This window comes from Heloderma suspectum, chromosome 3 (assembly GCF_057233095.1).
Source record: "Heloderma suspectum isolate Gila_16-S chromosome 3, 16-S_ref, whole genome shotgun sequence".
NCBI lineage: Eukaryota > Metazoa > Chordata > Lepidosauria > Squamata > Helodermatidae > Heloderma > Heloderma suspectum.
In genome coordinates this window covers 93,363,086-93,374,855 of record NC_139460.1, presented here as the reverse complement: position 1 = coordinate 93,374,855, position 11,770 = coordinate 93,363,086, and the positions used below count along the sequence as shown (strand labels likewise).

General features: G+C 47.4%; 1 protein-coding gene across 6 annotated transcripts in view; it reads left to right on the top strand.

Annotated features, from left to right (window-relative positions):
* Window positions 1–3,713: 3,713 nt before the first annotated feature.
* ICOSLG (inducible T cell costimulator ligand) overlaps window positions 3,714–11,770 on the top strand; it is a 28,530-nt gene continuing 20,473 nt past the window's right edge. For 4 of the 6 annotated variants that reach the window (XM_084843872.1, XM_084843876.1, XM_084843873.1 and 1 more), the window contains exon 1: window positions 4,572–4,711. In XM_084843872.1, the coding sequence (XP_084699998.1) occupies window positions 4,698–4,711 (14 nt within the window). In that variant the 5' untranslated portion in view covers window positions 4,572–4,697. Of the gene's footprint in view, window positions 4,012–4,571; window positions 4,712–11,770 lie in introns of those variants that run through there. The other 2 variants (XM_084843871.1, XM_084843875.1) reach the window with 1 other exon arrangement.

Sequence of the window (11,770 nt, the reverse complement as noted above, 5' to 3'; positions counted from 1 at the left end):
AATATACACAGTCATTTTACAGTTGCAGATTCACATATCCTATGACAGCAGTCCTCACACAGAGGCAAGCTCTGGGCATGGACCTCCTACGGGATTTGGTCCCACAGTCAGAACATGGTGTTATGTGTACAGTTCTCATCTCACCTCACCTGTGACTCTGTTCTTGTACTCCAGCATCTGTGGCTGGATTGATACTGGGTGTGCAATCCTAACCATATGATTGGCTTGAAAAGCTTTCAAAGCATCAATTAAAATTTAGGTGGGGGGCAGGGGGGCTGAATACAGATCATCCTCCAGAAGGTGACAAGTGCCATCAAAGCTGACAGTGCTGATCACCAGTTTGGTACTGAGAGCACAACCCCCATCCATCCATCAGCCAGAACCACACACATAGCTAGATGGAGAAAACTCCAGCCTCAAGGACTGCTTCTGCAACACCTTTTGCTTGCACAGTTTATGATTATATAATCTTGTATAAATACAGAAGAAGAAGAAGAAGAAGAAGAAGAAGAAGAAGAAGAAGAAGAAGAAGAAGAAGAAGAATTGTTGTTGTTGTTGTTGTTTTGGTCTACAACTCCCATCATTTATTTATTTATTTATTATTAAATTTATTGATCGCCCATCTGGCTGGTCACCCAGCCACTCTGGGCGATGTACAACATACAAAAAAAACAGTTTAAAACAATAAAATTCTACAATAAAAACATTTTCTAAAATACCCTAACCCACCCCAAATGCCTGCCTGAACAACAACGTTTTTAATGCACGACGGAAGCTCATTAAAGAGGGGGCATGACGGAGTTCCCTAGGGAGGGAGTTCCACAGAGTGGGGGCCACCACAGTAAAGGCCCTCTCCCTCGTCCCCACCAGTCTAGCTGTCCTGGCTGATGGGACAGAGAGAAGGCCATCCGAGGCTGATCTTGTTAAGCGGCCTGTCTGGTGCTGCTGGAGGGGCTCCTTAAGATAGGCTGGGCCGGAACCATATAGGGTTTTAAAGGTCAAAACCAACACCTTGAATTTGGCCTGGAAAACAACTGGTAACCAGTGTAACTCCTTCAGCACTGGAGTGATGTGATCTCGCCGGCGGCTGCCTTTAATCAGGCGAGCCGCCACGTTCTGTACCAGCTGCAGTTTCCGAACCGTCTTCAAGGGTAACCCCACGTAGAGCGCATTACAGTAGTCTAAACGAGAGGAGACCAGGGCATGTACTACCGGTAGGAGCAGATGGTCGGGAAGGAAGGGGCGCAGCCGCCGTATCAGATGGAGTTCATACAGTGCTGTCCGGCTCACAGCTGATACCTGAGCCTCCATGGACAGCTGGGAGTCCAAAATGACCCCCAGGCTGTGGACCTGGTCTTTCAAGGGTAGCCGTACCCCATTCAACACCAGGTCAACATCCCCCAGCCTCCTCTTATCTCCCACCAAAAGTACCTCGGTCTTGTCAGGGTTCAGCTTCAGCCTATTCCTCCCCATCCAGCCACTCACCGTCTCCAGACATTTGGACAGGGATTCTACGGCCAACCTTGGTGAAGAACTGAACGAGAGGTAGAGCTGCGTGTCTGTGCTGGCTGATGAGAGATGTAGACACACATCTGGAGGACCACAAGTTGCCCATCCCTGCTCTACAGTTTCTAACCTAAGGGAGAAAAACCTGAAGACTGTACACCACAAACTTAACGAAGGGCGTGATCCTATGCACGTTTAGTCAGAAAAAAGTCCTGCAACTCCCAGCATTCCCCAGCCACCACGACTAGCTGGGGCATGCTGGGAGTTGTGGGACTTTCTTCTGTCTAAACATGCATGGGATTGCACCCTAAGTATGTTTGGGATTACAGACTTGGTGTCCAGTGTTTGATTAGCAGTTCTAGTATCAAAACAACAGCATATTAGTCAATAGTCTGCATTACTAACTTAACTACTAACACTGTAAACTAAAATGGCTGAAATGGCTTTCATCATACTGACAGTGACAATTGGACTCAGGAAGCAGCTCTCAGCTTTTCATGTACAAGTTGCTACTACTTGCTAAAACAAACAAAATGGGGAAAGAATTCTGAAGCAAAAGATATTTCTCCTGTGGGAAAGAGCTAGAACTTCTATGGCTAAGGTACCCTTTGGCCCTCCCTCTCATTTTTGGCAGGGGATAAAGAGGAGACTTCAAGTTAACCTTTGCCTTGTTCTTTATTTCATGTTTGTTTTGTTTGTTTATATATTTTATGGTCTAAATATTTTTCATACAATGCCCAGATAATGTATTGTCAATGGGTCATATAAAAGTGAAGTAAGTTAGTAAAATATTTCCTGCTGATTCCTGGGTTGCCCCACTATAATCACGTATAACTAAATGCTTCTTTATGCAGATATCATCCAGGTCATAGCATAGGTTAAAAAAATCTTATTTTAAAAATAAAGTAGTCATATTATTAGATGGGACCAAAAGAGGAACACCTACAGTAGAGCTTTATTGTGCATGGAAGCAGAGAGAACACATCCTGGATACCACCACCTTATGATCATTTCTGGAAGGACCTCTGATGACACCATGTATACTAGAGAAACAAAAGATTGTTCTGGTTTGCTGATGCTCTTCTGTATCATACTAAAAGGATGTAATCTGTAAAAGGGACAAGCTAGCGCATACAGTTTGACTTGACCATGGCTACGAATGTCTGTTTGTTATATCTTGTACTCCTTTTGGTGCCAGCTGAAGACCTTTTTATTTTCCCAAAATTTTAGCACTCTAGTCTTTTAGGTCTCCTGTTCTAAATCTGTATTTTAAGTCTGCATTGCTGCCAGGCTTTATTCTGGTTGTACTTTTATATTGTAGTTTTAAGCTTTCATGTTTTATATTGTTTTATGCTGTACTTCGTGGTTTTAATGTTTGTGAACGACCCAGAGAGCTTCCGCTATTGGGCAATATAGAAATAAATAAATAAATATTGGAATAAAACATTCTGTAAGCGGCATACGTCATACAGTAAAAATGAGGAGATGAAACCCAGAAATAAACAGGAATTGAAATAGGGAACTGAAACTAGACACAGTAACGTGAGAGTTGCTGAGAAGATGGGAAATGATTTCATTAAATAACTGTTCATCTTTTATAGTGATAAAAGTGATAAAGATTATTTATCTCTTTTGAAGATTTATACCCCAATTTTTGATTGAAAAATCCACAAGATGAATCACTGCTGATGGCAGTAATGTAAAACTGCCCCATACATACACACACAATCCAACAGCAGCTGTCTGGCCAATGCTAGGACCACACGGCATGTTTCTTCTCAGGTCTTTTCTGGCCAGTGACTAGGACCAGGCTGCTCTTCCCCTTATGTCCTTCCTGGGAAGAAACATTAGTAAATCCTTTCCTTTTGGACATAGCTGCCAGGACTCCGGGTAAACCGCACTTATATTCGTTTAACATAAAAGAGCCTCTAGCTTACCTGAAATTCATACCGTTTGCCTGAAATAGCTTCCGCAGATTAAGGAGGGAGTGGGGGAGAGATACAGAATACAGTTATATAAGGAATTCTGCACATGCTCAAATGCACTGTTATTGCACCACAGGTAAGCTCTCATGTTCATAGCAAAATTCTAGATCTGAAAAACCTCTGTAAATAAAGCTCACAAGTCTGTTGTCCCATAGAAGTCAGTTTCACTTCCTCTTAGCAGGTCTTGTACGCCAACTGAAGAGGGAAGGATTTCCACCTGTCATTATCCACACAAGTACACGCAGGCAGGAGCTCGTGGGAGAGTGGGGAAGAGCTGTTGATCCAAACCGCCGAGTCTTTAACATTCCGGAAACCCTCTGAACAAAGCGGGCCTTTGTTAGTGGTTGTTTTGTTTTTGTTTATCTCTTTGTATTTTATTTTGTTTTTATGCATGTATAAACTCGCCCTGCGAAGATTTTCTTGCTGCTGCTGCTGCAAGGCGAGATACAATCCCGTGACAGCGCACGCCCGTATCTATTTACTTCTAAGTCCCACTGAATTCAATGGAACTCACTCCCAGGTAAGAGGGTAAGTAGGGGGTTGGCGCTTGAGGCTGCAATCCACACCCACTTGGGAGTGAAGCCCATGGAAGGGACATGTGTAGGATCGCGCTGTCACAGGGCGCAATTCTACGCACGTTTAGACAGAAAGCAGCCCTGCCGCTCCCAGCGTGCCTGGCTGGAGACTGCTGGGCGCAGTAGGCCTCTTTCTCTGCCTCCCCATGCCCAGGAATCCTACGGCGGGATCGCGCCCGAAAGAAGCCCACCGCCGCGGGCAAAGGCAGGGGAGGGCGACCCGCCGCCCGGGCTGCCGAGCCGGGGCGCGCCCTCGCGACGCCACTCGCGGGCTCGGTCACGCCGGCTAGCGGGGGCCCGGGGGAGATGCCCTCGCGGGTCTCCCCCCTCTTCTGCAGGCGGCGGCCAGAAGCCTCCGCAGTCGGCTGGCGCGGTGACCTCCGGGGCGGGGGCTCCAGAGGGAAGCCGCGCCGCTCTCGAGCCTGGCTGGGCGGCCGGGCCAGCCGCGCTCCCGCGTAGGCGTGGCCAGCCGCCGGCACAGCCTGCGGGGGCGGCGACATCGGCCGGGGAGGGCGGCGCTGGCCCCGGAGCGCCCCGCACGGCTTCGGGCTTGCCGCTCGGCTCGGGCGCGGGTCCAGCTGCGCCCTCGCCCGTCCAGCTGCGCCCTCGCCCAGATGTGGCCGCCGCCAGGATGGACCCCCAAAGGTGAGTGGGACAGCGCTCTGCCGAGCTGCGGGGATGGGCTTCGCCCTCGCGAGGGCTGCTGGCCCCCCACCAAGCCCTCCCCGCCGGCCCCTCGCGCGCTGCCTCCGCTAGTCTTTGCAGGAGGCTTCCCGTCCTTGTTGGCTCGGTGGAATCCCGGCTCCTCTGTCTGCCTACGAGATCTAGCGACTTCGCTCATGTAGAGAAAGCTTCAAGAGAGGAGATGAGATGATGAGATGAGATGGACGCTTGGATGTTATACACACACACACACACACGCTGATATGCTTTCAACCACGCAATCCTCTGCATGTTTATTTATCAGGGCCAAAACAGACATTGCTTCAAATCCGTATCTAGCAGTTACGCCTATTTCCCCCCATTTTTACTCCAAAGTAGGCACAGGAGCCACGACCCGGATCGGGACCCTAGCATGGGTGACAGAGGAGATTTAAACCCTCCTTCGGCTCTCTGGGTGGGACTCCTTTGCTAACTGTAGAGCAGGGATTGGCAGCCTTTTGGGGTCCTTGGGCACAGCTGGTAATTGTAAAGGTGTTCTGGGCACGACCACAAAATCGATGTGTTGCAGATGGAACCCACCTACCATCTTCATTTTCTAAAAATTTCTCTGAGCCCAGAGGCATTCATGGGAAAAGAAGAAGGAAACAGTTTTGAAGTGGTCTCAGCTGCCAGTAAGAAATTTTGTTATTAAAAAAATAAAAAGCAGGAGGAATACGCCCCTTGATGAGTTCCAAAAAAGAGGGGCGCTGGTGCCCAAAGGTTGCCTACCCCTGCTCTTGAGTAAAAATAAGGAGGGAAGAGACAGAGCTGCTAAATAGAGTTTTAAAGTAACATCTGCTTTGGCCCTTAGAATTTTCACTAAGTTTGGTGGAATAAACCCTACTGAGTGAATTTATGGTCTTCCTGTTGGGAGTAAGTCCTACCCTACTAAATTCAGTGGGACTTAACTTCTGACTAAAATGTATGGGATTGAGCTATAAAAATGTCTGTTTTGTGGGTATTAAGGAAGAGTGCATTTTGAATGCCAGGTGACTAGTATTCTTTAATAGAGCCTGCCAGCCAGAATAACAAATGAAAGTGAGCTCATTTATAGCAGTTGTTTTCACCTCCTCCAGCTTTTGAGGCTCTACTGTTTCCCCATAACATGAAACAGTTAGAAGTACTTTCATGGGGGGGGGGGGAGCTGCAGGGTGTGTGGTTGTATTTGTGGTGACTCAGGGTAATGTGGCGTTACTCTTTGATAAGCACCTTCAGATCTAGCCCGGGGTTTCACCAGCTGGTGCCAAGGTGCTAGCATTTGGCCACCAAGTTTCTATTGTAGTGGTTTGTTAGCCGGTGGACAGTTGCAATATGTATTGTACTGAGTTGCTTAATAGGTCTATCTGAAATAGTGACGGTACCCACACCCATGCAGAGATTAATGTCTGAACAGGAAATAGCAACACATGTAGGACAGCCTCCCCCAACCTGGCACTCTCCAGGTATGTGAGACTACAACTCCCACCACCCGAACCATGTTGCCTGGGGATTATGGGTGTTGAAGTCCCTCCCATCTGGAGGGTGCAGGTTGGGGGAAGCTGGTGTAGGGTATGTGGGGCTGTGTCCCCTGGCCCCAACATCCCCACCTCAGTGTTGGGCAGTAAGGTCTGAAATGGGCTTCTGTGCATAATTGCTTGGCTATGAGAAGAAGCCTCTGTGCAATCAGGAGCCCTGATAAGGCAAGGTTCCCAGGCACATGGAGGCTTCTACTCATGTACAAGCAAACACACATGAAAGCCACCTTACCACTCAATGTGGAAAGGTTGGGGATACTGGGGGCTGGCTGGCCACACTCCCTACATGCATTGCTATTTCCTGTTCAGGCTTAACACCTGAACAGGGCTACTGAATAGGGCTGTTCTCCAATCAGAAACCAGATAATTCCATTGAACTATGGTTCAATCTTCCCACTAGATCAGGCATGCACAACTTGGTAACCATCAAGCCAGATGCCGCCTGCCAGCAGGTCAAGCCAGGGGTTTGATGAACATCCTCTTTTACTGCCTTTTACTACATAAGCAGGAGGGTTGTTGAGCATCTGGAAAGCCATAGTGCATAGCTGGGACACTGTGGTTCGTTGATTGCACTACGTGTCATTGGGTAGTCATAGCGGATAGATTGATCAATGGCTACTAGCCAGGACAGCAAAATGAAATCTCCAAGTTTGGAGGCAGCATACCTCTGATTACCAAAGTCTGGGGGGAAAGCCTGGAATCCACCTTTGAACATGTGCCACTGTGTGTCTTAATACAACATCAAATTCTTACCCTCTTTTAATAATAGATATTGGTATATATGTCAGAGGCAATATCTCTGTGATGATGGAAACAACACAGGACAGCCATCTCCATAGAGCCCTGCTTGTAAGCTCATCATTGCTGGAGACGGTTGAACTAAATAAACCTTGGCCTGATCCAGCAATGCAGTTATTTTAGTTCTCATGCTTTAGTTCTCAGGTGTACATCAACCTACTTGTACACCTTCTGTCCACTGCATGAATCTGATAGAGCAGACTGTTGTCTATAAAGCCTTATGCCACAATAAACTCATAGGACTAGATATACGAGATCATATTTTGTAGTCCATGATCATCTGCAACTTGAAATACAGTTGGTGCTGTTTTGTTGTTCAAATGGTACCAGGAACAAAATGTTAACCATTTGGAGTGTTTCTGTTCATAGTGCCAGCCAGCCATGCCCCTTGTCACACCTCTGCCCACTTGTTTTCTGTTCTCTCCACCCACCAAAACAGTCAGTTATATTCAGTCCTCATGGGGTTTTTTTCTAAATACAGTCAGGACCAGAAATATCGGAACAAGGATAACTGTTTTGGCAGTTGGCCTCTGTACACCACCACATTGAAGTTGAAAGGAAACACACCCAGATGGGACCGAAGTCAGGACTTTCAGCTGTAATTCAAGGGGTTTGACAAAAGTGGGGCACTAACCATTCAGGAAGGACAGCCAGTGGCATACACACACACCCGTCATTGGTGGTTCATCAGTAATGGAACAAACCAACATCATTTCAAACTGAAGGATTGCCTTTAATACCTGGATGAAAATCCTTTGCAGTCAATGACTGCCTGAAGTCTGGAACCCATGGACATGACCACATGCTGAGTTTCCTCCCTCGAGATGCTTTGCCAGGCCTTTACTGCAGCTGCCTTCAGCTGCTGCTTGTTTGTGGGTCTTTCTGCCTTCAGTCTTGTCTTCAGTAAGTGAAAAGCATGCTCTATTGGGTTGAGATCAGGTGACTGATTTGGCCATTGAAGAACATCCCACTTCTTTGCCTTGAGGAACTCTTAGGTAGCTTTTGCTGTATGTTTGGGGTCATTATCCATCTGCCATATGAAGTGGCATCCTATCAGTTTGGCAGCTTTCTGAATCTGAGCAGAAAGTATAGCCCTATACACTTCAGAATTCATCTTGCTGCTTTTATCAGCAGTCAGATCATCAATAAACACCAGTGACCCGGTTCCATTGGAGCCATACATGCCCATGCCATAATACTGCCTCCACCATGTTTGACAGATGATGTGATATGCTTTGGATCATGAGCTGTTCCTTCCCTTCGCCATACTTTTCTCTTCCCATCATTCTGGTACAAGTTAATCTTGGTTTCATCAGTCCGAAGAATCTTATTCCAGGACTGGGCAGGCTTTTTTAGGTGTTTGCTGGCAAAGGCTAATGTGGCCTGTCTGTTCTTGAGCATTACCAGTGGTTTGCACCTTGTTGTGAAGCCTCTGTAGTTACATTCATAAAGCTGTCTCTTGACTGTAGATGTTGACAATGACATGCCTACCTCCTCAAGAGCGTTCTTGACCTGGCTAGATGTTGTGAAAGGGTTCCTCTTCACCATGAGCACAATTCTGTGGTCATCTGCTTTAGTTGTCTTCTGTGGTCTTTCAGGCCTTTTGCTGTTGCTGAGCTTGCCAGTTAATTCCTTCTTTTTCAGGATGTTCCAAACTGTTGTGTTGGCCACTCCCAATGTTTTTGCTATCTCTCTGAATGGTTTATTTTGTTTCCTCAGCCTAATGATGGCCTCCTTCATTCACATGGACACCTCTTGGGACCTCATGTTGGGAGTTTCAGTGAACAGCTACCAAATGCAAATGTCACACTCAGAACCACCTCCAGGCCTTTTATCTGCTTGATTGGTCACGGGGCACCCAGGAAACAGGCCACACCTGGCCGTGCAGCCGCTTGTCAGCCATTCGTTCCATTACTTATGAGCCACCAATGATGGGTGTGTGTGTATGCCACTGGCTGTCCTTCCTGAATGGTTAGTGCCCCACTTTTGCCAAGCCCCTTGAATTACAGCTGACAGTCCTGACTTCGCTCCCATCTGGGTGTGTTTCCTTTCAACTTCAATGTGGTGGTGTACAGAGGCCAACTGCCAAAACAGTTATCCTTGTTCCAATATTTCTGGCCCTGACTGTATATATTTTTAACCCTTGTAAACCTTGGGGTTTCCCCAAGTCTACTGATACCTCCTGTGTTGCCAGTAGGCAACGGTTCTTTTTAGGATTCAGAATATAATGAACACATGAATGAGTGAAAGCTAAAGATTTATTAAGCAAGAATAAACTGACCGAATTATTAAAGCAGAAGAAAGCAAAACACACTAATTGCAGCAATCAACTTCCAAGCAAGATCATAAGCTTACAGTTGCTGGGTGATCCCAAAATCAAACTATCACAACGGACTTGACTCTAATAACGGCCTCTGGTGTTATGCAGCACCTGTCCAGATCAGCTTGCCTTGAGATCCCCACGTGGGAGTGTGTCAGGGATTCATATATACTGTTATGCTCATAGTAATCCCACCCCTCTTCTGGAGCTAGTCTAATGACTTTGAGAATGTTTGGCAATAACCTAGCATAGATAACTCCATCCCAGCTACTCTGGCTAACAAGAACCTTGAGATCTCACCAGATGCGTATCTACTAGCCTCTTGAGCTGTACAGTCTCAAACAGTTAACTGGCCCTGGGAACTAATGGGAAGAAGAAGCATAGCTAACCACTGAAAGCAACAGACCCAGTCGGAAGTCTAGACATGAGAAGGAGCAATTGCTGTGCAGCACTAACTCCTTGAAATAGCAATTGTTTTCTATGATTCCACTACCCCTCCCTCTTGTGCTTAGATGCTGCTACATAAGGAACCATACTCAGAGAATGTTCACAATTAATATATAGAATTGTTGTTGTTCAGTTGTTCAGTCGTGTCCGACTCTTCGTGACCCCATGTACCATAGCACGCCAGGCCTTCCTGTCCTGCGCTCTCTCCCGGAGCGTGCTCAAGTCCATATTCATTGCATCAGTGATGCTATCTAGCCATCTCATCCTCTGCCGTCCCCTTCTCCTTTTGCCTTCAGTCTTTCCCAGCATCAGGGTCTTTTCCAGTGAGTTTTCTCTTTGCATTAGGTGGCCAAAATATTGAGCTTCAGCTTCAGTATCTGTCCTTCCAATGAGCACTCAGGGTTGATTTCCTTTAGGATGGACTGGTTTGACCTCCTTGCAGTCCAGGGGACTCGTAAGAGTCTTCTCCAGCACCACAGTTCGAAAGCATCAATTCTTTGGCGCTCAGCCTTCCTTAGAGTCCAGCTCTCACAGCCATACATTACTACTGGGAAAACCATAGCTTTGATTAGACGGACCTTTGTCAGCAAGGTGATGTCTCTGCTTCTTACTATGCTGTCTAGGTTTGCCATAGCTTTCCTCCCAAGGAGCAAGCGTCTTTTAATTTCATGGCTAGTCACCGTCTGCGGTGATCTTGGAGCCCAAGAAAATAAAATCTGTCACTGCTTCCATTTCTTCCCCTTCCATATGCCAGGAAGTGATGGGGCCAGATGCCATGATCTTAGTTTTGTTAATGTTGAGTTTCAAACCAGCTTTTGCACTCTCCTCTTTCACCCTCAACAAGAGGCTCTTTAGATCCTCTTCGCTTTCTGCCATTAGGGTGGTATCATCTGCATATCTGAGGTTGTTGATCATTCTCCCGGCAATCTTAATTCCGACCTGTGATTAAAAGTGCCTGAAGTCATGAAGTGCTATATAAAATATTCAACAACGGGGCTTATTTAATGGGACTTACTTCAGAGTAGATATATAGGGTTGTACTGTTGACCTATTTGATCATTGCTGAGATTTTCAGTGATGTATTTAATTGTCTAGGCCGCTTAATGCTTTCTGTGGTCAAGGGCATATACTGGCCACAGTTAATCAAATCTTATTTGGGATGTGTTGCTTGTGTTGGTCACATAATGAGAGGCATGAGGCAAGCACAGGAACACCCTTCATTGCCTGCTTTGTGCCTGTGTGTGTGTATGTGTGTGTGACCAGAGAGAGAATTGTGTTGTGTTGATGAGACTATGAAGGATGTTTGAAAAAGAACTCGGTAGAGATGAAAATCTTGCATGAAGAGCCTCTCTGCATGAGGCTTTTATCCTGTCATCGAGATTGGTTATGCACGGAAGTTTGCAAGTCCTTTACATCAGCGGTCCCCAACCTTTTTGGGACCAGGGACCCAAAACCCGGGGACTGGTCCATGGAAGACAATTTTTCCACAGGCGGGGGGGGATGGGACCGGGCCACAGTACGGGTGTGGGAACCCCCCTTATCTTGGGTCCACGGGGGGTGGGGCGATCCGTCCCTCCCCCCCCCAGAATCCTCACCGGCCCTGGACTTGCCGCGGAGCTGCCAGCCAGCTCCGGCTGGGGGAGGACTTCCAGCCGCTGGGATGCAAATGGTGTCCGCATAGCGGACACCATTTACGTCCCTGTTCTTTGCAGTAATAGGCCATTACTGCAAAGAACAGGGCTGGAACCAGCCGACAGCTCCGCGGACTCACTGTGGAGCCGGCCAGGGCCAGAGAGGATTCCAGGGCAGGGGGGAGGGACGGATCGCCTCCCCCCCCACGGACCCAAGGTAAGGGGGAGTTCCCACACCACTACTGCGGCCCAGTCCTTAACAGGCCACAGACCAGTACCGGTCCACGGCCCA